At 39.4% G+C, this 25,123-nt stretch overlaps 1 protein-coding gene across 5 annotated transcripts in view; it reads left to right on the forward strand.

Annotated features, from left to right (window-relative positions):
- ZNF407 (zinc finger protein 407) overlaps nucleotides 1–23,262 on the forward strand; it is a 452,537-nt gene extending 429,275 nt beyond the window's left edge. For all 5 annotated transcript variants that reach the window (XM_075585490.1, XM_075585485.1, XM_075585487.1 and 2 more), the window contains one exon: nucleotides 20,436–23,262. In XM_075585490.1, the coding sequence (XP_075441605.1) occupies nucleotides 20,436–21,775 (1,340 nt within the window). In that variant the 3' untranslated portion in view covers nucleotides 21,776–23,262. The remainder of the gene's footprint in view (nucleotides 1–20,435) is intronic.
- Nucleotides 23,263–25,123: the final 1,861 nt, after the last annotated feature.

A 25,123-nucleotide genomic window follows, 5' to 3' on the forward strand; every position in this document is an offset into this window, starting at 1 on the left:
CTGTATGTGCTTTCGAGAAGGTGGGAGTATGGGCACCATGCTAGCTCAGTCATGTAGGCATACAATGGAACATTCCACATTTTGTTTGGTCAAGTAACATACTGAGGCAGTTATCCAAGTCTGCAAATATGTGGCAGAACGTGTGTTAAAATAATGCACCAGATTTATTGCACAAAAAATCCAATTGACTTCAATTATGTTTTTCATTGATTATTCTGGTGGGGTTTTTTTTGCTGAAGTTTGGCACTCTTTGATAAACAGCCCTCTATGGTTTGGATTAACTAAGAGCTGATAAAATAAATGTATGTATATCTTTATTTTGATAGCCCCATTTATGTACATACTGTAGCACTTCACTGCAGTAATACATGTGATACATAATGGGAATAAGCACTTCAGACAAAAGTAACATTAGGAAAAAGAGTCCCTGTCCCAAAGAGCTTACAATCTAAGTGGTGCGTAGGAAGAACGTACAGAGACCGTAGGAAGGTGAATTGGCAGTTAACACGAGATCAAGCTGGAATACACCTTATTACAGCTTAGTAAATCTCGCTGTATATATTTTTTTCAGTTTTATCCTGTACCATGTCAGCATGACACATCTGACAGCAGTGCTGTTCATTCCCTGGGTATTTTATCTTTCTTATGAAATCCCAAAAAGGGGTGAACATGCCACCTGGTATCATCATGCAAAGGCTTTATTCTCACAAAGATGCCTATTAAAGACTATTACTATTTACTGGTGATGCTGCATTAATATTTCTAGGTTTAATTATCTTAAATGGGTGGTACACAGCAGCAATCATAATTTAGGTTTGAAGAATGGAGAAATGGTGACTTCTGAGTTCCGCAGATTGAAGTTGCATATTTTGGGTGACACTCACAGCAACTTTCTATTTAATATGGTTTGCTCGAGCACTTGATCCTGAAAAAAAGCTAAACTAATTTTAGTCTTTCTTGAAAATGCAAAATATAGTAGCAAGTTCAATAACAAAAAGAACAATACGGCACCACAAAAAAAAAACAGATACCAACATAAGCAAAAGACAGCTCAACATTTCCGGCTCAGTTTAACCGTTTCTCAGGCCAAGTTCGGTGGGATGAAGTCCTGGAGTAACCCATATCATATAGTGTCACATTTCTTGCTTAAATATTGGTAGTTCTCTCATTCTCCATTTACTCTTTCTTTTCCCTGTATTTTTCCTCTCCCCTCAATGCCCTTTATTATATTTTAAAGTACCTTTTGATAACCCCATTTTTTTGGGGCACATTAACTTTCTTTTACAGTGCCACACAAGAGGTTAGTGTACAAAATAAAGTACATTGGTCTTGGAATAAATATTTGCACCTGGATTGAACACTGGTGGAAGGATAGACAACAAAGAGTCATACTGTAAATGGAACCTTTTCAGATTGGGGTATAGTTGTGAGTGGAGTACCTCAGCGATCAGTACTTGCACGGCTGCCGACGGGGGGGGGAGAACCTGGACAATTGTCCCGGGTCCAAAGGCTATGGGGGGCACGGCCGGCGCTGACAGTTGTGCCTGACCTCTGGCCGGGCCCCAGCTTTCCCGGCGCCGCCAGCTGTGTGTCCGGTTGCTGGGCCCCAGATTTACTCCACCTCCCCCCCCCCTGCAGCAGGTGCCTCTCTCCGCTGTTGTTGCGGCCTCCCATGTAGGCCCCGCCACCGCACTGGAAGTTCGGTGGCTTGTAGGCACCGCACAGAAGGTGTGCGCGATGTGCGGGGGAGGTGGTAATGTGTGGTACAAGGGGGGAAGTGATAATGTGTGGTACAAGGGGGGAAGTGATGTGAGGTACAAGGGGGGGAGGTGATGTGAGGTACACGGGGGGGAGGTGATGTGAATTGCAAGGGTGGGGTGATGTGAATTGAGGGGGGGAGGTGATGTGAATTGCAAGGGGGGAGGTGATGTGAGGTGTAGAGTGATGTGAGGGGGAGGGGATGATGTGAGGTGCAGGGAGATGGGTGTGGTGCAGGGGGTGATGTGATGTGAGGTGCAGGGTGATGTGAGGTGCGGGGGGGGGTGCACCCCCACCAGTGCACAGGGGGATGGGGAGGGGGACCTGCTTCATATGTTTGTCCTGGGCCAAACGATTTCTGTTGGCAGCCCTGGGTACTGGGACCCCTACATTTTAACTTTTTTTTATTAATGACCTTGTGGTTGCCATAGAGAGCAAAGTTTCCATCTTTGCTGATGACACTAAATTGTGTAAGGTAGTAAAATCAGAGCAGGATGTAATTTCTCTGCAGAAAGACTCATAAATTGGAAACTTGGGTAGGTAAATGACAGATGAGTGTTAATACAGATAAATGTAAGGTTATGCATTTGGGAAACAAGGCTAAACAGGTGACTTACAAATTAAAAGGGGCAAAATTATGTGAATCCCTGCTGGAGAAAAATTTAGGAGTGCTTGTAGACAGCAGGCTTCACAATAGTGCCCAATGTCAGGCAGTAGCTACAAAGGCAAATAAGATATTATCTTGCATAAAACGGTGTAGCGATCGAAGGGAAGAAAGCATAGTTTTGTCACTGTCTAAATCCTTAGTAACACCACACCGCGAATACGGTATGGAGTACCATTTTGGGCACCACTCCATAAAAAATAAATCATGGAACTAGTAAAAGTACAATCAAGAGACACCAAATTAATAAAGGGGATGGAAAATCTGACATGAGGATACCTAACTAAGATTTGTTTACAATAGGAAAGAGGCGTTTAAAAGGGGATATGATAAGTATATTCAAATATGTTCAGGGACAATACAAGGAGCTTTTAAAAGAAGTGTTCATCCCTTAAGGCAGGGCTACGCCCCCCTACCCGGCAGCCGTAGCATTCGTGCCCCCCCTCTTGAAGGACTCTGCGTCAAATTACGTCACGTGACCCCGCCTCGGCATTTGACGCGCTTTGCCATGGTGACACGTCACGTCACCTGACCCCGCGGCAGCATTTAACGACGCATCACAGAAGACCCTGCAGAGAGCAGGTAAGGGAGTTACAGAGGCATCACGCCCATCCCAGCTTTAATTTTAAATGCCGTGGGGAAGATTGCGGATCCTCTGTAACCGCCATGCCCTCCCTAGAAATTCTCGCGCCCCCCAGTTTGCGCACCCCTGCCTTAATGTTGGAAGAAATGAGATTCCACAAGCAACAAAGGAAATTGTTCTTTACAGTAAGAGCAGTTGAAATGTGGAATTCATTACCCACGGAGACTGTGATGGCAGATACAATAGATATCTTAAAGAAGAAAAAAAAGTTGGCCATCTTTTTAGAAAGGAAAGTTATACAAGGATATACCAAATAAGTAAACATGGGAAGCTTGTTGATCCAGGGAGAAATCTGATTGCCATTATTGGAGTCAGAAAGGAATTAATTTGTATTTAGTTGATTTTTTCCCCCTTATGAGACATCATTGGATAATGTTTCACTGGAGTTATTGTTTGCCTACCCTGAATCAAAATACTGTAAATACAAATCTAGGATAAGTATCTGTCATCTAAATTTAACATTGAAAGTCATTATTTTTTTCCCCCTCAGCCTCAAATACTATGTAACTATCTTAGATTACTGATCATTTTGTATTTACCATGACATTCATCCCCTGATTATTCATGGGCACGTAATGTACCCATAACAAAGGCAATATTTAAGGTATAAAAGGTATTTCTCACTGTGTATTCAAATATTACACTTTGGCTGAATAAAATGTGCGAAACAACCTGCATTAACTGTCTTGTAGAATGAGACCTATATTACATACATTCTTGAATAGAATTGTTAGAAAACATCATTGAAATGTACAAGAACCTCTAGGTAAAACTGAGCATACTTGTTCATTCAGACATTATTAAAAAATGTTTCTTGAACATTAAGAGCGTACAAAATGCATACTATAAAAACATGATTATATTGCCTTTTTTTTTTGCATATTTAAATAATCTAATTGTGCCTTATATTGTTATTCAGGGTTAAGGGTGTGAGAGATCGTAAGGAATTATAGCCTACAGATTGACCACAATATCTGCTGCTTAGACATAATCAATCTAATTAGGTGAGCAGTGATGGTTGGTGATAGTGATCATTGCCAGTAGGGGAGTTGATTAAATGTGTTGGATATAAAACAAAATATCATAAAATATACTCTGTGGGCCCAATTTAAAAACAATGCTGTGTGAGAGAAGCTCCAATTCTGTGGCCATTACATTTTTAAGACATTAACCCTTTCTCTGCTGGCGAAATCCTGACTTGTTTCTTTTCTGAAGATTGATGTATTAATCTCATGAGCAAGTTTTTTATTTGCCTTGTATACTGCTAAACCTACTCACCACTTCACATACAGTTGTTTTTGTGTGTGTGTGTGTGTGTGTGTGTGTGTGTGTGTGTGTGTGTGTGTGTGTGTGTGTGTGTGTGTGTGTGTGTGTGTGTGTGTGTGTGTTAATATACATACTGTAACACGTATTATTTTTAGGGAGACAAAAACCAAAAAATATCATATTTTTGCCACCGGTGCAGTGTTTCTGTAGTGCAGCCAGGTTACCATAGGAGATTATGGCTACAGTGCTTTTGGGAGTTTGGGGCCACTCAAAGCAGTTCTTTAGAAATGTATACTGTATGTGCATCTGTTTCACTAAGCTGTAAAAGGAGTGTCAGAGCTCAAATACATGTTGACTGCCATTGACTTGAATAGATTTGGGTGGAATAGATTTGTTTTTGTGGCCATCCCAAGACAACTTTACCTTATATTAGTAGTAGGATCTTCTCTGGTGGCATATAGTTTGTGAGAGAGGTCAGTTGGGCAGTAATTAATGCTGTAATTGCTATCAGGAACCATCATGTTTTCTTTATATCTACATTCTTTATACTGCTAATATAAATAGTAGTAAGTATAAAGTGCTGCGTTATACTGCACTATGTACAGAGGGTTTTATCGTGAGGGAATCTTAAGTATAACTTAACATGGCTTCAGTAGTTCAATATACTGTAAGAAACCCAGTTAATAAAGGAGAATCCCCTTATTTAAATAGCGTGTATAAACAATACTTTTTAATATAAGGAAGTTGCTGCTTACAACCATCTTGTAAAATGATAAATTGGGGTTAATGGTTGGAGCATTCAATGAATATATGCCATGCTATGTGTAGAAAGGACATGAGCCATTCAGCTCACCAGATGGGACAGGTTTCAATTCATATTCTTGGCTGTGTTGGGGGCATTTAGATAAGCAGTTGGCAAGCCTTTGCCCTCCTGCACCAAGGCCGTGTGTCTACAAAGATGATCCAATGTGAAGGTTACTGAGATTTCATTGAAATAGAGCCCACGGCCCTTCACAACCATCTGTGCCAGGCGTTCATAACGAAAGTGCCCCATCTCATCATCCATTCCTTTTGTTCTATGCACTGCTGTTAATGTGCCTGCATCAGGATTACATGCTGGTAGAACTGGTAAGCAGCCGTTATTTTTCAGCTGTAATCTCTCACCGTCACAGCAAAATGTGACCACATTAAACATGAAATAAGATTCAAAATGATGATATGGATTCCCCCCTTCTAGGAACAACAGCATTTTTACCTACCTAGGAAATGAAACATTGGCTGATATTCAGGGCAGTACATCAAGCATGTACAGTACTGCAACAAAAAAAAGAACGCAAACAGAGCACCTAATCATTTGGAAAGAGTACGAGTACTGCTCCTTCAACTCCTAGAATGCTAGACTGGTAATAATTGTGTTACATTGTTGTCAGTTTTCATTATTTTCACGAGTAGGTGTTACTTGCTAAACGCTGTATATCTGCAGCCGGTGAAGTGACTAATTTTAACATTGTGAAGTGACTAGTTTTAACATTGTCTGGTTGAAAGGCGCCTGAATTTGCATTCAAATTCATCAGAAGTAATTCTGTTAGAAATCACACTGAGCTAAGTGCTGTAGCTGTAAATTCACTCGACCTGAGACGTCAGAATCAGCCTGTACTGATCCGTGGCATAATTGTAATATTGTAGCAGTACGTGGCAAACTGCATTGAATAAAATGCCACCATTACTTAGCAGTTGGAATAATAATTGCATTTTCTTTCCATCCTACGGAAGCTCAGAATTAATGTGAATGCAGATGACAATGTAAATTCTATTGTTTTATTTTGGGCCGTGTTAAGAATTGAATGAAGTTTTACGTTTTCATTTAGTTTGAGCACATAAAGGGGCCCATGTATGAAGCGTGCCAAACAGCTTTTTTTGGGGCACAAAATTGGCACACGGAAATCTAATTTTAAATTGTGCTTATTTGCAGCAAGGTACTAACCTACATTTCTCAAACTGCTCCATCAGCGTCAAGTGATTTCATATTTTTTTTCACGCACTGAAATGAGTTGTTCTATGCGTACAGATGTCAATAGAGGATATGAGAAATATTACATGCGTCAAAATTCGCCGCCAAGTTCAACTTGGCGCCATTCCTAAAAAGGTCTGTTAATGGTGTTGGCGCAGAATACATTTTCGATGTAGCTACCAACAATTTTATTTGACGCAACATGGATGTTTCATTATAGGTTAAAAAACAGATTTTCACAGTATGGCTGTTGAAATATTACACAAATAATTGACATCTACTAATACTACAGTAGTTATAAATGTGAACAAATGCACAACATATTTTAATTAAGTAGTATGAATCATGCATTCAACAAAATCATTTACAGCAAAAAATTAGGCTTCATATATACTCTTCAAACATGTTTTAGGAAGATTTGCATTACCTTTTTGCACAGAATTTGTGACACGCAATATTTTAATCTAATATTAGTACATAGGCCCCAAAGTGGACAACTGCAAATTAATTTCTCTCCTTATGTGTTTTCGCATCAGGGTAACTTGTACTTTTTAGTTTTCCTTTAATATCGAGGTAGTTTTTATCTTTACAATAATTGATCTCAGAAAACATCCACTTCACTCACTCTGGTTTAATACTGAAAATGCTGCGTTAACGCTCGTGCAATTAAAAATAATGGTAAAGTGTGCGTAATTCGGTGTTTATTGGAGCAATAACGTCAGCTACATCAATATCATTACAAATACACAGACCTAGAGGGAACGCAAACACGAAACCCTGATGAAACGTGCCACTTCTGTGTATCCAAATAGGTATATTAAAACACACACAACGTGCATCAGAAATTTACATTTAAAATAATAAAAATGCGCTCAGCTGAAGAACCACAAAGGAAGAGAGTCCAAAGACAGAATTCAGGAGGGACCTGGTGCACTGGGTCCCCGGACCACAACTCCAAACGCACAGCAGCGGGGGCACAAGCCGCATTGCAGCGTGTAATGCACAAACGGGACGACGTCTGACGTGATGACGTGAGATATGCCAAGTCTTCCAACAATACCTCAACCGGTTTCGCACCTACACTGATGAAGCACGGAGTACGTGCGGTTAAGGTATTTTTGCTAGCCTTTGCATATCTCGCGTCATCACGTCATACGTCGTCCAATTTGTGCGCTACTCGCTGTGACGTGGCTTGGCCCCCGCTGCTGTGTGTTTGGAGTTGTGGTCCGGGGACCCGTGCACCAGGTCCCGCCTGAATTCTGTCAACGGACTCATTCCTTTCTGGATCTTCAGCTGAGCTCATTTTTATTATTTTAAATGTAAGTTACAGATACACGTTGTGTGTGTTTTAATATACCTATTTAGATACTGACCTCTGTGTGTCTTTTTGAATTTGGAGATCCTGTCGGGTTTCAACTTTGGGCGAGTGGAGCGCCCATTCAACACGCTGTAAGGAGGTACTTTTGCCTACAAGACCCATCAACTGTTTCCTCGAGTGAGAGAGTCTGCGCAATAGGGAACTCTCTCTCTCGTTATTGATGTCTACTGTATCTGCCATCCGTCTCTAAGGGTAGTAATAATTATGATCATTATCAACTACAACAAATAATGGGTGCTTTAATCATGGAGAAAGGTATAGCTAGTCTTACTAGAATTGGCATATCGCATGATATCCATCAAATAACTTGTACCCTGAATTTTCATTTATTCCATTTAATTAGTGAAAGTTTTGCACCAGAATAAACATAAAAAGTAGCAATATCATATTAGCTCTTTGCATCAGTATATGGCCACAATTGTACAGTATCATAGCCCATTACATTTTTCTCTTTGGTTGTACAGAACATTACTACTTTGTAGAGTTTTCCTTGTTTTCTACAAATATTATATGGAGAAAATATAACAATTGTGCAGAATTCAATTAACTGCATTGGTCACAGATTAAACGGCATACTTGTGAGAATATGATTCCAATCGAAGTTCTAGCATCGTACAGAATTAGTTTTACTGTAGAAACAAATATCATCCTGTCTGCATAATCTATACTCGGGGTGGAAAAGTATAATCTATGAAGAAAAGTTTGCATGATATGAATATGTAGGAATATATATGAAAGATATCATGTACGTTTAGTTGCTAAATGGCAAAAACATATATATTTCTGAGAACAAAAAAACACATCTTATACACTTGAGTAAACGCCGAAATACACAGGCAGATACTTTACCACCTAAGTTATATAGCTTAGGAAAAAAACAAGAATCAAATTAGACCGCGTGTTAAAAAAATATATATATATTTTTTAATACTTAATTATCACAGACTGCACGTCTTTAAATCCTGCAATACTGGCATAGCCAGCACAAGACCGCCGGCATCCAATAGACTGTTCATATCTTTCTTTAGTATTAGTGTATACAGTACATTGCCGTTTTTCACCCAAAAGATGCACTGAAAAGTCTCCGTAGTCCTGTCCTTGAAGTTGGATAGGAACAGCAACATAGTGCTGATGTTTTTGTTAGCATTTACCAGCAGCATTTTGGCAGCAGGTGACCTCTGCTAGAGCGCTCAAAACATTTTCAATTTACAGGCTCAGGTATTTATGCTGCCTTTGGATCTCATCCTTTTGAAAAGGTCGACCCCGCAGGAATTTGCCACAAGAAAGAAGTTTGGCCCCTTTGACGGACATGCCCAGCTTAATAGCACAACGCTCCCGACGAACACGCAGCATACAATTACATTTTAATATTTATAGAAGAAACACACACTGCTTTAAGTGTACACAAGCATCTGCTGTCATTTGGCTCTGAGCAGATGTTAGACCTCCGAAATCTTAGCTGATAATTAAAATACTAACAGTTAGTGTTTTACCCCAGCTGCAGGTTCTGTTTACAGTAAATTTGATTTTAATGGTGCCTCTGTGCTGTTATTCAATAGCATTACACTTTCTACCAAACACAAAAAAGGGGTACAGTGTAGACAAATTACAGTACTGATTCTAATTTAAAAAAATAAGAAAATATACTGCAGCATTATTTTGTTTAAAAAAAAAAAAGAAAACTAGTTTAAATATATATAAATATATATCTATATATAGATATATAGATATATAGATACATACAGCTCAACCCCGTTGTAACACGATCCGTTACAACGTGAATCCGCTTATAATGTGATGCAAGCGTGGCTCCAAATTTCGGTATTTATGAATACTTTACAACACGATTATTGGCGTCTTAAATACTTTATTGTACAATGCATACAATTGTACATTATTTCTAATGCGATCCGCTTATATCGTGATATGTGAATCTTTGAACCCCAAGCACAGTGTTATAACGGGGTTGAGCTATATATATACACACACACACACACACACGCACCTACCTTTCAGGGGATAAATGATCTGCTCTTCTAGTTAATATTATTATTATTTGTATCCATAACAACAAATTGTTGCATGCTTAGATAAGAATGTACTAAAGCTTTTTGTGACGCAAAGTTTCTATATTTCATTCATAGACTCTAACGCTTTTTTATTTTTTGCTTTACATTTACCGTCGCACACCGCTCTTACGATTTAGTTAAACAAAGATCTGGCTACATTGCCATTTTACTAGACTTGTTGTGTTCATAAAAGTCTTCTCGGTTTACCCTGAGAATTGTAAGCACATGGGCTATACTGTCCATATGGCAATGCTTGTTTTACTAGGCACAAGGATTCACAGAGAGGTTAGGAGAGAAGTCTGCTAGTGACCCCTTCCTTCTTGGGGACATGCTGCTTGTTTGTAAGTATTGTAAGTTTTAAGAGTAATTATGAGAAGTGGAGATCCATGCACTGATGACTAATCTATAGTGTAATGGCCAGGTACGTCTGTAAAAATCCCTTGTGGTGCGTACCGCGCACTATACTGTAATTGTGAAGCACATTGAGTCCCATTGGGAGAAAAGCGCTACATGAAATAAAGTTATTATTACATCGGATAAGTAATACCCCAGTGATATATGGATATTGTTTTGTTTATTTACCCTTTGATGTATCCCTTTGTGGTTTAATAAGTGATGAGGGAGTTTACTGAGTGGTAACCAAACCTCTTTTGCCTTCTTGTCATTTTGAGTATGAAACATTACAGTAAAATTCTTAATGTGTTCTTGTAATTTGTCCCCCCGTTTTAAATGAAAACGAATCAATTAATGAATGTATATTGTATGGTCTCGTGAGCAGGGCCCTCATTACCTTCTATATGTGTTTGTGCTTGGCTGCCCTTATTTGTATGTCATTCTGTTTCTGTACTCCCACTGTGCTGTGCTACAGCATATGTTGGCGCTTTACAAATAAACCATGATGAGAATTTATCCTCACACTCCTGCGCGCTGTAAAGTCCATTCTAGAACTGTACAGGGACTCGCAGGATTGGCCTAAATTATCCAGTCCCAGTGTTGTGTTCTTACTACAAATTTTACTTCATTGGGAAGTGTTATATTCTGGAGAAATATAGAAATGTAAAAAAAAAATAGCAGATAATGGATCCAATTATTATTTTGTCTAAAGTTCTCCAAAACCAATTCAGTGCTGGAATCGTGGGTGCATTCTTTCCCGGGTTAGATATCCCCTGAAAAGTGGTATGTACTACATATCTTGTATAATGAAATACCTGTTTCAATGACAGAGAAATGCCAAAGTGGCTGTGCACTAAACCTCGTGCACTGGAGGGCTGCGATAAAACGGAGGTACTTCAAGTTAAAACCTACATTTCCAGAAACCGTACCATCACTAGGTTGGGACTGCACCTTTTATCGTTTGACTATGGAAGAGGCTTTTACCTGCGGTGGGTGCTGACCTGAAGCACTGGAGCATCTGCTGCCAATATATGTTTGTTTCATTACTTGGAAATTTCCTAGCAGGAACATTTAAGCCTTTATATCTCTGATTAGCACAGCTTGGCATGTCTGTCATTTAAACCTTTTTGCATCTAAGTAGGTAAAACAGTTAGATGAGTAATTATTTACCAACTAAAATCATACAATGTTTGGTGTGGGAGGGGAGCATTATCTCTTTGGGGGCTTGATTCTGTTCATATTCTGAATGTATTTCAAATACATTAACTTTTTTTAATGCAAACTCTCAATTTAGATCATGCAGTGAAAAAAAGAGGGTTTAACTGCTCTGAAAAAGGGGCAGAACAGGGGGCCTTTAGCTGAGCCATTGTGTCAGACTGCTTATTCATGTGTCCCTATCTCTTTCTGATATTTCGTGGTGTGCCAGGTGGTAATGTGCATAGCTGTGACATGTCTATTGTTAGATATCATACTGGTACGTTGATTTCTCTACAGGATCTCAATAGCTGGTAAAATGAGACTGCTTGTATGGTGAATACGAGCTGTATAATTACATGCGTCAAGACTCACTGGGACTAGACCTGTATTGACAGCACCGTTGCCTCACACATTTCTCATAGAAACAAATCCCCCAAATGTAAGCCCACAGTAGAGTGATGAACGCCTTATAATCAATATGCCACAATATCATAGTCTCTTTTTGAGTGCCCTTTCTGAACAAGATTCAACTATTCAGTATGAAACAAAAAAAACAGTACAAGTGCTACTATCAGGTTGAACAACCCTAATTTTCTTTGTGCCCTCTGCATCTTTCTGGGAGCTTGACCTGTACCTTCTAACTCACTCATTAGGGATGTGCTCTTTTGTCTCTGCAAGATTTGCTTCCTTTACCTTTCAACTGGTTCTCCTCCAAACCAGGCCCAGTAAGGAGGATTGTGACTATGGGAAGAGTCAGCAGGCTTTGCACTAAACCCCATGTACTGTACACTGGTGCACTGCATCATGTATCCATGTTGGCCCTGTGTGTACCATTTGCATGTGCAAATGACATGGTACTAATGGATGAGTAAGTGATGTGGGACTAGATATTTGACACATAGGAGAATAGGATGTATTTGATTTTTTATCTTTTGCTCCATTGCTTTTTGTTACTTTTTTTATTTCTCCTTTTTAGCATCATGTAAAGCCCTGGGTCTGATGTCTGACTAAGAAGCCGGTATCATATTTGTTAGGGAATAGGGTTACGCAACATGGCAATATTCTACTATAAAAGCAAAAATGTGCTTGATTCATAAGCCTCCAAACTCTTGTCAAACACAAATTCCCAATCAGATTAGAGATAGAAAGGTTAACAGAGCAGTAGACTTTCCTAACAGATTAAGCATTTCTTTTAGTGTCAAGCCCCTTTAATGTCATATTTATCTGCTATGCGATGCATGAAATCTACTTTCTGTTTTAGGGCTGCAAATGACTCTTGACCCCTTTAGTGCAGGCACAATGTGACCTTTCTCCTGTCACTTGTTCTCTTCTCCTGAAAATTCCATGAATTTTTATTACAAGTCCTTTTTTTTTTTTTTTAAACTAAGCTGAGGCTTCAACAAATTGCTTGACACAGATGAGATGAAGTTGTTGAAGTAGTGTTAGGTAAGTTTTACAGCCAGCATGTGTGCTGCAGAATAGTACAACACCAGTGTCTTACAATGTCATACACCAGTAGCTGCTGAGCCTACTATTGGATAAATACATCATTTTATGGAACATTGATTGTTCTATAAACCCAATGGAGTATTATGCTCTATGATCAAACCATTTAGATTGTGTGTAGAGCACAGAAAATGCCATATTCTGGATGGTACTAAAAGTGCCATTTGTGTATTTTATGGATGTCATTACAGGGGAAACTTCTCTCTGTAGACCCTGTTTACTGCAAAAAAATTTAGCATGTAATGACATTTTTCATTCACAACGTATGCCTTCGAGAGAGGGGGGCCCTTGTTTTATTTGTTTCATTCGCGTTTACTGCACAAATTCTGTACGTTTTAATTAAATGTACGCTTAACAAAAGCATAAAGTATTTATTCTGTGAATTTTGTCTTAGGGGAAGAAAAATAATGACAGTAAATAAAGAACAACACACAGTTTTGCCAGGTACATATTCCGCTCCCCCTTCTTCATAAACCAAAAACGAAGGAGGGATTCAGAGGGGAAAAAAGAGGGGAGATATTAAATTGCAGTTTAATTTCATCCAACCTGGCAAGATATTCTCGAGTCCGATTTAGAGAAGATTGAAGGAAAATGCAAATCTGACTTCATGTTTAAAAATCATGACATTTGTGAGGTGGGAGATGTTTAAAAAAAAAAGATAAATGAAAGAATCACTAAAGACAGGACTTGATAAATAACAGTGCTGCAAAAGAGACAGATTTCTTGGAAGGGTACCAGCTCTCTGCTCACTGCAGCCCTCGAAATGAAACACCTCTTTAGTAGTCGGACTGAATTAGAGTTGTTGCATCACCATGCAACATGTTTGGAACTTTACATTTTTTTCCCCCAAAAAGATATGTTTAGTTTTGGGTTAAATAATTGTAATAAAGCTGCTTTTACCTGATGAGGCTGTGCCATTGTCTGTCAGGTCTGTTTTGTTTTTTCTACAGGTTTTGAAAGTATGAATTTTCCGATCTATTGCAACAAAATGGTAGATCTGCATTATTACACTGATAGGAACAATATTTTCTATTTATATAGCCCCTTTCAAATCCAAGCGCTTTATATTAATTCTTGAGAGGTGTTTATACAGCACTCAGGTCTGCATACAGCCTTCTAAGAGAGGATTGAAGGAATATACGTGGTTAAAAGAGTTATAAAGAATCTCTGAACTGATTCTCAATGATTACTACACTATCACAGCTAATATTGCACTGCAAGTAATCATGATACAAACTGCAAATGCCGTTCTTTTGGATTAGAAGAAAATAAGAAGCATCAAGCCCTATGTGACCTTCGTGAAAGGAAGATAGAAAAGTTGCGGTGAATTAAATATAGTGCTAAAGTTTTTCTGCTGTTGCAGATTACCCCTCTGCTGTTGTTATTGAAGGGGAAAAAAGCAGGTCTTTTCAGTGTAATTTAGCACAGAGCCCATCTTAACCTGACTTTAGCTGCTGCCGTCATGAAATTCCTGGTCGTATTCCAGTTAAAATGTAAAGTTGCAGTATGGACTTATATTCTTTTAAATGACTCTTGAACTTCTTCACAGCTCGACATTAATTCATTAAAGTTGAAATGGAAGATTCTTCAGTGGGCAAATCCTTTACAATCTGATTGAGGCCGTTACATTTTATAGGAGCAATTTTTCAAAGCAATACTGACAGCACTCGAAGTTATTAAATTGCTGAATCAAAAGATGGACCTGCAATCACATTTATGAACTGTGATGGAATAGCTGGGGTTGCACTGAGCTGAGGTTAAGATGTTGGCGTAGTTAAGCTTCATCACACCCCTCAGTGACAGGAGTATTTACCCACGTAGTTTACTTTAATGGCCAGGCAGTGGCTTAACTCATCTTTGGATTCAAATAGATTAAGTAAGCTGTTCAGAATAGCATAATTATTAGAGCTGCAAGGTATTCACTAGATAGTTCTGCACCCAAGAGACACAGCTTTCAGTTGGTGAGAACAGTGAAGCTACAGAGATTCACATATTATTGCCTACTTGTTTCATAACTTCACTGCAAATCTTTGCACGAGGCTAAAAAGGCTCAGTAACAGTTAAAGCAGAAGCCCTTCAATTTTTCATTTAAATGCATTATTTAAATGAATTGAGGTATCCTACTCTTGTAAACCTGTTTGTTTAAACATTGTAATTCTTAAACTTTTAAAAGCATTAAAAAAAAAATTTGAAACATATTCTGAAATATGCATAGGGACAATTATTAACCTTGACATCTTTTACAAGGTGCCTGGTAGACATATTCTTTCCACACTGGGCATCACATTGAGATGTCGGTGGTCTTTCCTTTAAGATAGGGATTAAAATAGTGGGAAAATGTCAACTATATTGATACGTGTATATACTGTGTATATGTGTATTGGTCAAGGGCAATAATAATGTTCTACATATGCCCCAAGATGTATTTAATCATTGTAACAGCTTCTGATATTGGAACTATATATATAGATATATATATATCTATATATATATCTATATATATATATGTATATATATATATACACACACACACACACACACACACACACACACACACACACACACACACACACACACACACACGAGAGACAGACAGACAGACGCCATGCTTTGAATCCAAAGTCCACTAGATTTATGAGTATCTATTCTTAAAAATGTGAAACTGACAAAGACAAAAATGTTTTTTCACTTATGAAAAATAGCTATACAGTATACTGTATCCTTCATACACGAGTGTGAAGAAAAGTCTTTAGGGGGGGGGGGGGGAAGGAAAATCTAATTTCATTTTATGTAGAAAAACAAAACTACAGAGTTCACACTGGGATTTTCTAATGTATTTTAATTGTTTAAAGACAAAAATATATATATATATATATACGTATGCTTACGAGGTAGCTGCACACACTGCAATGAGCATCCTAAATAGGGTGTCAGTGATAGATTAAAAAAAAAAAAGGGAGTATCAAGAAAAAGAAAAACGAAGTATTAAAAATATAAGCACCGGACAAAGTATGAGCAAAGTAAGGGTGTTTAATGACACATACATAACACACGATTACCCAACATTTCGGTCCCCAAAACCTGAAATGGTCCTTTTGAGAACTGAAACGTCGATTCTTATTAGTCAATAACCACCCTAACTCATGCTCATACGGTGGTGATATTTTGAATACTTCAGTTTTTTCTGATATATATATATATATATATCAGAAAAAACTGAAGTATTAAAAAATAAATATATATATATATACTGTATAAACATTTTTAAGATTTCCCCTAAACTTTCATGGAAGGGACATGAAGAAGACACAAAGTAAATTAGGGATTACATTTTGTACAGCCACTACATACATTTCATAACAGCTGGACCATCCAGGACACTAAACACATTATTTTATTTTTGAGATACGCAGTTAGGCCATTTATAATTTAGTGTATATATATATATATATATATATATATATATATATATATATATATATATATATATATATGTAACCATGCTGTAAAATGGTTGCAGTCATCTCTCCTGCTGACAGTAAGGCCTGGTAAGTTATGGGCATGCCAGCAGTAATCATGGAGGTTTGCCCTCACACCCTGGTGAGGTGCCCTATGTATGGATGGGAGTGGCCACAGGCTCTGACTCCCTGGTTGGTGATGTCAGAATTGTGTCAGCCCCCGGATGAGGATACATAAGGCACAGCACTGATCAAAAGTTAGTTGTTGCCAAGTTGTTAGAGGAGGAGAAGGAGTAGTTGCAAGGTGGTTATGTTATAGTAGCTGAAGAGGAGACTGTGACCAGGGACCTGGCACAGAATAAATATCCCGGTGGAGATAGGGAATCCCTAATCAAGGAGGACAATACCTTTCAAAGGGAAGTACGGTGAACAATGGAGGGCTAAATACACCCCATTGTGGAGGGCAGCTGGCCCGCCGTACCAATAAAGATGATTCTGATAAAAGAAACCCTCGTGTGTATGTGTGGAGTGATTACACAGGGGGCTGTACCACAGAGGAGTTCCTCACCAGGACCATCCACAAGCTCACGCTGGGATCCTGATGAGGTGGAGGCGCTGCACTGGATCTAGGTAGGACTCAGCACACTACCTCAGCTGCCTGTCTGGGTTGGCAAATCCCCACACACCATCATGCGGGAGACTCAGGAGTCCTGTTGCCAACAGGTGCACCACCAGACACTACACCGTAATGGGGACTGGTTAGACCACAGGGGCCAATATGAGATTGGGGGGGGGGGGGGGGTCAGACCGGTTCAGAAAACCTGTTACATATATATATATATATCATAGATAGCATAAATACCAGTCCAAGAACCAATCAAGGAGACAGCATACAGCAGGGAGTAATCCAAAAGGAATTGTATTGAAAACAACAGTTACACGAAAGCCAACGTTTCGGTCCCACAGGGAGACCTTCCTCTGGGCTAGCATCTGCTTTATGCTCTACATCAGTGTGCTGACTGTCTTCGTAGTACTAGTTATATATATATATATATATATATATATATATATATATAAATATATATATATATATATATATATACTTTACTTAATTAAGCAGACATATACATGACATTAGTTATAGTGTAAATTCACAAACACTACTAATTTCTTGTGTTTTTGTTCTGAGGTGTAGATTAGTATCTCTAATCAGTATATCAGAAGCGAATGCAGCAAGATAATACTTGTTTTGACCATAATAACTCTTTTAGTGACTGAGGAGTTTGTAACTAGGGTGAGTTGTCCAAAAATACTGGACACAATGGTGAAAGGTGGGATGCGCGCGGAAATCGTTGGTGAGGAAGAATGTTATTTATAAATGACCTGACTTTTTTCTACATTTCACTCCAAATATTTACCAATTTCCACCAATTTATATTCTATTTCGTAAAAAATCTGGGGAGGAGTCTTGGGAGAGAGTGCCCTTCCAAGGATTTTTTTAGGAAACAGAATATGAAATAGTGCAATTTGATGCAAATCGGTGCATGATTTGAGTGAAATTTAGAAAAAATGACGTAATGATCAGATCATTTATAAATAACTTACCTGCAGTCATACTGTATATCGTGAGCAATACTGATCTTAATGCTTCTCCCACAAATTCCAAGATTGTTGCACCCCTCCTCATCCTCTCTCTCTCCCCCCTTATCCTCTCACACTCCCACCCCCCTCGTCCTCTCCCCCTCCCTTCATCCTCTCTCCCCTCCTCCCTTCAACCTTTCTCTCCCCCTCCCTTCTTCCTCTCACCCCCCCTTCATCCTCTCTCGCCCCCCCTTCATCCTCTCACCCCTCTCCCTTCATCCTCTCTTACCCCCCTCCTGTCATTATCACCCCCACAGGACAGCCAGAGAAAACACACACACACACACACACACACACACACACACACACACACACACACACACACACACACACACACACACACACACACACACACACACACACACACACACACACACACACACACCAGGACAAACAGAACAGACACAGACAGGACACACTGCTTCATCTCTCTCTGCTCCATGCTTTTTCTCCTCTATTTGGCCCAACCCCCAGGCTCCTGCCACCTCCTCCTGATTGGCTGCATTACACAGCAGCAGCCAATCGGGGTGGAGGAAGCTGCCCAGCCCCCTAGAAACAGCAGCCCTGCTCTCTCCCTTCTCAGGGGAAATTCCATGATTTCAGCCACCTCGCCAGCAGGTTACTAAGTTCGGAGAGGTAATACCGGACACATAAATGTCCGGTATTCTCTAATTTTTTTACCGGACAGAGTAACCAAATACCGGGCTTCTGGTTAAATACCGGACACCTGGCAACCCTATTTGCAGCACATGCAAACTGGCCCAGTAGCTGTGAACAGATTAAAAAGCATACCTGGGCAAGAATAATCCTGGGTAAAATATGAATATGAAGAATTAACACTCTGCAGTCTTTTTTTTGTTCCCATGTGATCTTATTCCTTTACCCTGCATTAAATATTTTTTCCCTCTCACCAGCATCAGCATGAGAGACACAAATTGCTGGTGGAAAACTGTGATACCACAGTGTATGTCCCTGCAGCGAAGCTCTGCCAAAAATTAATTCAACAGCATTGTGCCAGATCAATTGTATAATATTACCTAGAAACAGTTTAATGCTTTAAAAGTGTTCATTTTCCTCTATCTTTTCCCAAGGCAGCAACTCAGAGCGGCCCGTTGGCCAGCAAGATAGAAATGAAAAATATGGTTTATAACATCTGTTTTGATTTCTAAACCTGTAAAAAGTATCAGCCATTGCACTGCAGTTTACAGTACAGTGGACAATATGTAGGTTTTTTTCACAACTTTGAGACAATATCAACGGTTTCTCACTAACTGAGGCAGTGCAATGCTTTGCCATTCCTAGGCCTTGGGCCATTTGTATCCAAATCCTCAAGGCAATCTATCAAGGAGTGATTATATTCTTCCAAGGACAATTATACATTTGTTTAAAGATGTACTGTATAGTGATGGGTGTGAAAAGACAACTCTGCTCTTTTTTTTTTTACTGATGCTTCGACAATTCTGTGATAAGATTGTCTTTTTAATGGTCTGTCCAAATGGTGGTTTGAATGATTTACACAATAATTAATAATATACACTACAGTACTCAACTGTTAATGCTAATTTTTCACGCAGTTAATTGTTGTAACGGTTTTAGATCTCTATTGTTTTTGGAAAATGCGGTAGTTTTTATTTGCTATAGTACATAATATAGAAAAACATTCTGCACTCATCTAGAGATTCTAGACAATGGTTATTAGACAATATTAGACAAAGTTTAAAAAATGTGCAGTGTTTGTTGTTTTACATTTCACTTATTTGTAAGAGTGTTGGCTTTCTAGCTCCTTGTAGATGGTAATCTAATGTACTCACTTTGCCATACTGTTACTGTAGCCACATGTAAGAAGACCTCACAATTTTAAAACGAAGTACCGTTCATGCGCACTAAATATACATACAAATAGAGCCACTAAACAGGCTTGAAAAGGCATGGAGAAACTTAGTTGCATGTGGTGGATTACGGCCCATATTTACCAAGTGGTGCTCTGCCGTTGGACCCCTCCTTGGCCTTTACAATTGAATGGAATGTAAGACGTCTTCTGTTGCCTGAAGGCGTCTCATCATAATAAATATGTCTTTTAATGTGCCTGCAATGCTCAAGTTCCCTTAACTATTCTTAGTGGTGATAGCTTCAATACATACTAGTTGGAGGAATGCAGAATGCCTCTAGTTGGTGTGTGTGTGAAGCTGTCATCTCTTAGGAGAGTTACAGTACTGCAGAAAGCTGGTTGTTACTGTAGGGTCATTAAACCCCCATCCTCTGTCTTCTTTTTGGAAAATCTTGTGTAGGCTTCAGTTGGGATACAAATCATGTAAAATGTACCTGATATTTAACTTACAAATTTGTATTTGAGGTTTTTATTTTATTATACAGTAGTTTCTTAAATTAGTGTATTAAATGACAGTGTTTAAATCCCCTTCAATAACATATGTGCTTTTTTTATTTTTATAGGTATCGTTTCAAAATCTTTCGAATGTCGGCTAAAGGGACAAGGTGCAAACTTTGTGGAGACAGATAAACCTTTCACTGCAGCCACAATTTCAGAGTCCCCTCCAGTCAAAGAAAAGGTTGTCCGAAGTACCAGAAGACAAACTCATTCAGCTGAACAAATTCAGCAGGTCATTATTATTCAGGGCTTTTCTGATGAATATGATGGAGATTTTACAATTGATACGTCTGTAGAAGAGACGGCAGCAGCTACCCTCCAGACCTTGGCAATGGCTGGCCAAGTGGCAAGAGTTGTTCACATTACCGAAGATGGTCAAGTAATAGCTACTGATCAAACTGCTCATATTGATGGCATCATTCAAGGGGATATCCTCAGTGAGCAGCTGCCTGATGGAGCTACACAGGTGGTAGTAGTTGAAGGCCCAGTAGGAGAAACAGATGTCACAGAGTCTGTCGCAATAGAAACTGTTACTGACTCCAATGGAAATGTGGTGCAGCAAGTGATGGCACAGGATTCTTCTTCTGCGCTAGATGCGCTGCTTTGTGCTGTAACTGAACTAGGAAATGTGGAAGATGTAAATAGTCAATGTAGCAGAACAAACACAAGAATGGAAGAGACATTGGTGAGGATGACTAGCCATCAGGAATGCAGTGATTCCATTGGCCATGAAGCAGGGGAAATACAAATGTTCCATCAGATCCAGGAGGGTCAGCATGGAATTGAACCAATGGAGGTTGTAAGACGAGTTATGCATTCGTCAAGTATCCTTGCTTCTGAAGAATCTGCTGAAGCGGCTTTCAAAAAAATGGTTCAGGGTGTGCTTCAGTTTGCAGTTTGTGATTCAGCAGCAGCTGACCAGCTGATAAAAGAAGGTGTTACCCAAGTAATTGTAAATGAAGAAGGAACTGTGCACCTGGTCTCCAGGGAAGGCCATCGTATCATTATGCACAACACAGAAGGCCATACACTCAGTCTACCTGAGCAGCACATGAATATCGTTGAGTCTCATGGAGAGATTTCACAGATCATCGTCACTGAAGAGATAGCCCAGGCGATGGTTCAGAATGCCGGCGGCAGCTTTCCAGAGGGCACAACACATTATATTGTGACAGAATTACCCCAAAAAGATGTGCATAAAGAAGTGGGCATATATTCACATACAGTAATAGAGGCAGATGAATCTGAACATATTCTGCATGCTGAAACCGCTTTGGATTCAGAAATTCCTCCTGATGACACATCACAAGAGTTAACAAGCATGGTGATCTACACAGGGTGTAGGTCCCAGGACATAGCTGAATCAAGCCAAAATGAAAATAATGAAGACAAACCGGAATCGTAAACCACAAAACACAGAAACACATACAGTACACACTGGGAAAAAATATCACCAGCGTGATTCTTAGTGATTTTGTAAAATGTATAATATTTTGTTGATTATCCTTTGTGAAAAGGTATTTTTTTTTTTAACTTGGCCATCACAGCAACAAAAACGGCAGTCTAAATTACCAATAAAACAAAACATTGTGCTGTATTAGTGTTGGTTGAACTCGTCACGGAAAACAGAATCAATCAGCTCTTCATACATAGGTAGTCATTTAACGATCGCTGTGTAGTCGTGTAGTAAATTCTAGCCAAGGGCTGCTTTACTCTACGATTATGCAGCGGTCTTTAAAAAGATCTCATAACAAGGTGAGCTTCTGAGTGTTAGGAATATTCTGCAACCGTTTATTGCAGCAGGATTTGATGCTTTATTTCTATATTCTTTAAATAACGCATAAATGTTAAATTACACTTGTGCTTATTTTGATCATTTAACATGATTTGATTAAAAAAAAAGTAAAGAAAACAAAGATAACCTTCAAGTTCCATATACATAAGACAATAAAAGAAAAGTGCAAATGATCAACTAAAAAAAAGTTTAATACTTGCTTTGTTTGTTGTTTGCAATCTTAAACATATTAAAATGCATGGTATGAACATTTAACACCTATGATTAGCTTCACAGACTTTTGCAGGATACAATGTTACTGTTTCAGATTCATCCTGGAACAAAGGGTTTTATTTAAGTTTTGTCATAAAACTCTACAAAAAGGGAAATTCTCTGCAAACTTTTGATTCACTTTTTGAATACATGCCAACAAGATTAAAATCCAATAGCTTCGCTAATATTTAAAACGCACGGCCCATAGCCCATATTTTACCAAGACGTGGTCATTCATAAAGCACCATATGGGGGCTGGAAAATACTTTATGCCATTCATTTAAGTGGGCTGTAAGGTGTCTCTTCTAGCACTGGAAGGTGTCTTATGGAATAATATCACTTATTAAATATGGGACAATTTGTGTATTTTGCAAAAGAGATCAGAGGTTTGTAACGGCGTATGAAATAAGTCAATATATGACCATAGCTGACCTTATAAATGTTTTTCTTTTCTTAGAAAAAATTGCTTAGTGCAGGTGAAATAACCTATTTTTTTTCCAGTGGATATTCCTGCTTAAACCAGTCACATAACACAGAATGACAGATTTATTAAACTGCACAAGTGATTTTACTTGCTGTCTGGCCATTGAAGTGAATGGTGCTAGCATGAGCAAAACGGCTTGCACTGTTTAGTGACTCTGCCATGAACCTAATATGCAACGTATATATTCTGGATTGTGATATGCCACGCTTCTTACAAGTCGTTGATTAAGTGTTTTGATGCTACAGTTTCCTACAGAATTTAAGAGTTTTACATTTTCTCCTGTGGTATATGCTTTTCTTTATCCACATTGTTAATCCTCATTGTGTATTTTCCAAATAAAATAAAACAAACTATAAGAGCTTGTGTTCTTTCTAAATAATTATAACGAAGCTTATTTCATTACAAAATGGAAGGAATATTGTATGTCAATAAGAGACAATTTTCTTACCAGCTGCAGTTTACAATGCATTAACCCTTTCAAGTTCAGAAGTCCTAAAACTGTCTTCAGAAGACCATGACTGGCCCACTTTATTTGATGAAGATCAGCCTTACAATGATATTTTTCTGCATAATAACAAAACATTTAAAATATACAGGGTCATAATTACTAAGCGTTAGGGTTGCCAGGTGTCAACACATAGGTGGACACACTTTCCAGTAAAAAATTAGTGGTAATACTGGACATCAGAAAGTGAATCCCTGCGCAGATGCCATGTGCTTCTGCTGTTTGGATACCAGTTATTGATTGTGTTTTGTCCTGTATTTATAACCTTTCCAAAGTAGTACAGGGTATAGACATAGTCCAGTTATTTATTTGGGATTTACAGTATGTGGGATAAATATGTAACAGGTAGCATGTAATCAATCATTTAAAAAAATGTTGCCTGCATTGTCGAATCAGCCAACACACTGTATGCACAATTTAAAAAGACAATGTATTTCATTCATGCTAGCTCCAGCTTCTGTTTACTTCTTCTGGCTTGCTGGTTGAAAAACCTACACTGTCTTATATAGTAAATAAGCTAAAGCAAATCTGTGTGTGTGTGTACATATGTATATACAGTATGTATATATAACCCCCTTCAAAGCTGTATTCTATGTATGCTGCCCTCTGGCCGTGTTCCTCTCTGGTGTGTGCAGCTGGAAATTAGCCAATAACAGAGTAGTAGGCAACCGAACTACAACTCTCAGAAGCCCCTGCTGCAGAAATAGGGATACATGACATTACCGCCAATGAGGGAAAGTGTTCATCTGCATGGTGCATGGCCTGAATGCCTTGAGGCTTGATCAAATGTTACCCGGGGCCAAACGGAGTCTGCTGAGAGAGCGGAGATCCACTGCAGGGAGAGCAGCCTTGCTGGCCCTCTCCTTTAACACCTGTATTCCCCCCCCTCTTACTCACTTATCCCCCCAAATACACTTATCACACAACCCCACAAATACACCTACCAACCCCTCTCCCCAGCTGCTGCTGCTTCATCCCACATGGGGCCTCTCCCGCTGGTGTGTGCCAGCGGCTGAGCATGAAGTCTGGGTGCAACCAGGTTGGAGAGAGAGAGGCCCGATGTGGGAAGAGGAGGCAGCAGCTGAGGAAATTAGAGAACCGGGCCCTGGCTCTCAGTTGCTGCCTTGTCCCATGCTGGGCCTCTCTCTCTCTCCAACCGGTGTGCACAGGAAGCTGGGTGCACCCAGAAGTGAGGCTCAGCTTCTGGCGCGCACCGGTTGGAGTGCGAGGCCTGGCTTGGGACAAGGCAGCAGCTGGGAGAGCCGGGAGCCGGTGGCAACCAGAAGCCCGGCAGCTGGACGCAGTTGAGGCCGGGCCCAACTTCCATCATCCGACCCCCTGCAGCCACTATGCCAAAGCCACTTTTGCCGGCCCCCCCTCCCCCCCTGACAGCAGCCTGTGGTGCAGCAAGGATCGTCTTTGGTGGGACCCTCAACGGTTGCAATTAACAGTGTTACCGAAGCACCTTTGTGAAGTACAGGCCTGCTACATGTTAGTGCATTAAGAGCTCCAATGGTGTATCTGCACCATTTACATAGGCCCATATACCCAGGGTTGGGTGGCATTGTTTTAACCAACACTGACACACACCTGTTATAATATATGTATGCTGTGTGATGTTTACAGTGATCCTTTGCTGAGGATCATGAGGTTCTTAAGACTGGGTAACAATCATATAAAAACAGTTGTACCGTACACATTGTGTAGTTATTTCCCA

Source organism: Ascaphus truei, chromosome 2 (assembly GCF_040206685.1).
Source record: "Ascaphus truei isolate aAscTru1 chromosome 2, aAscTru1.hap1, whole genome shotgun sequence".
In the NCBI taxonomy this organism is placed as follows: Eukaryota; Metazoa; Chordata; class Amphibia; order Anura; family Ascaphidae; genus Ascaphus; species Ascaphus truei.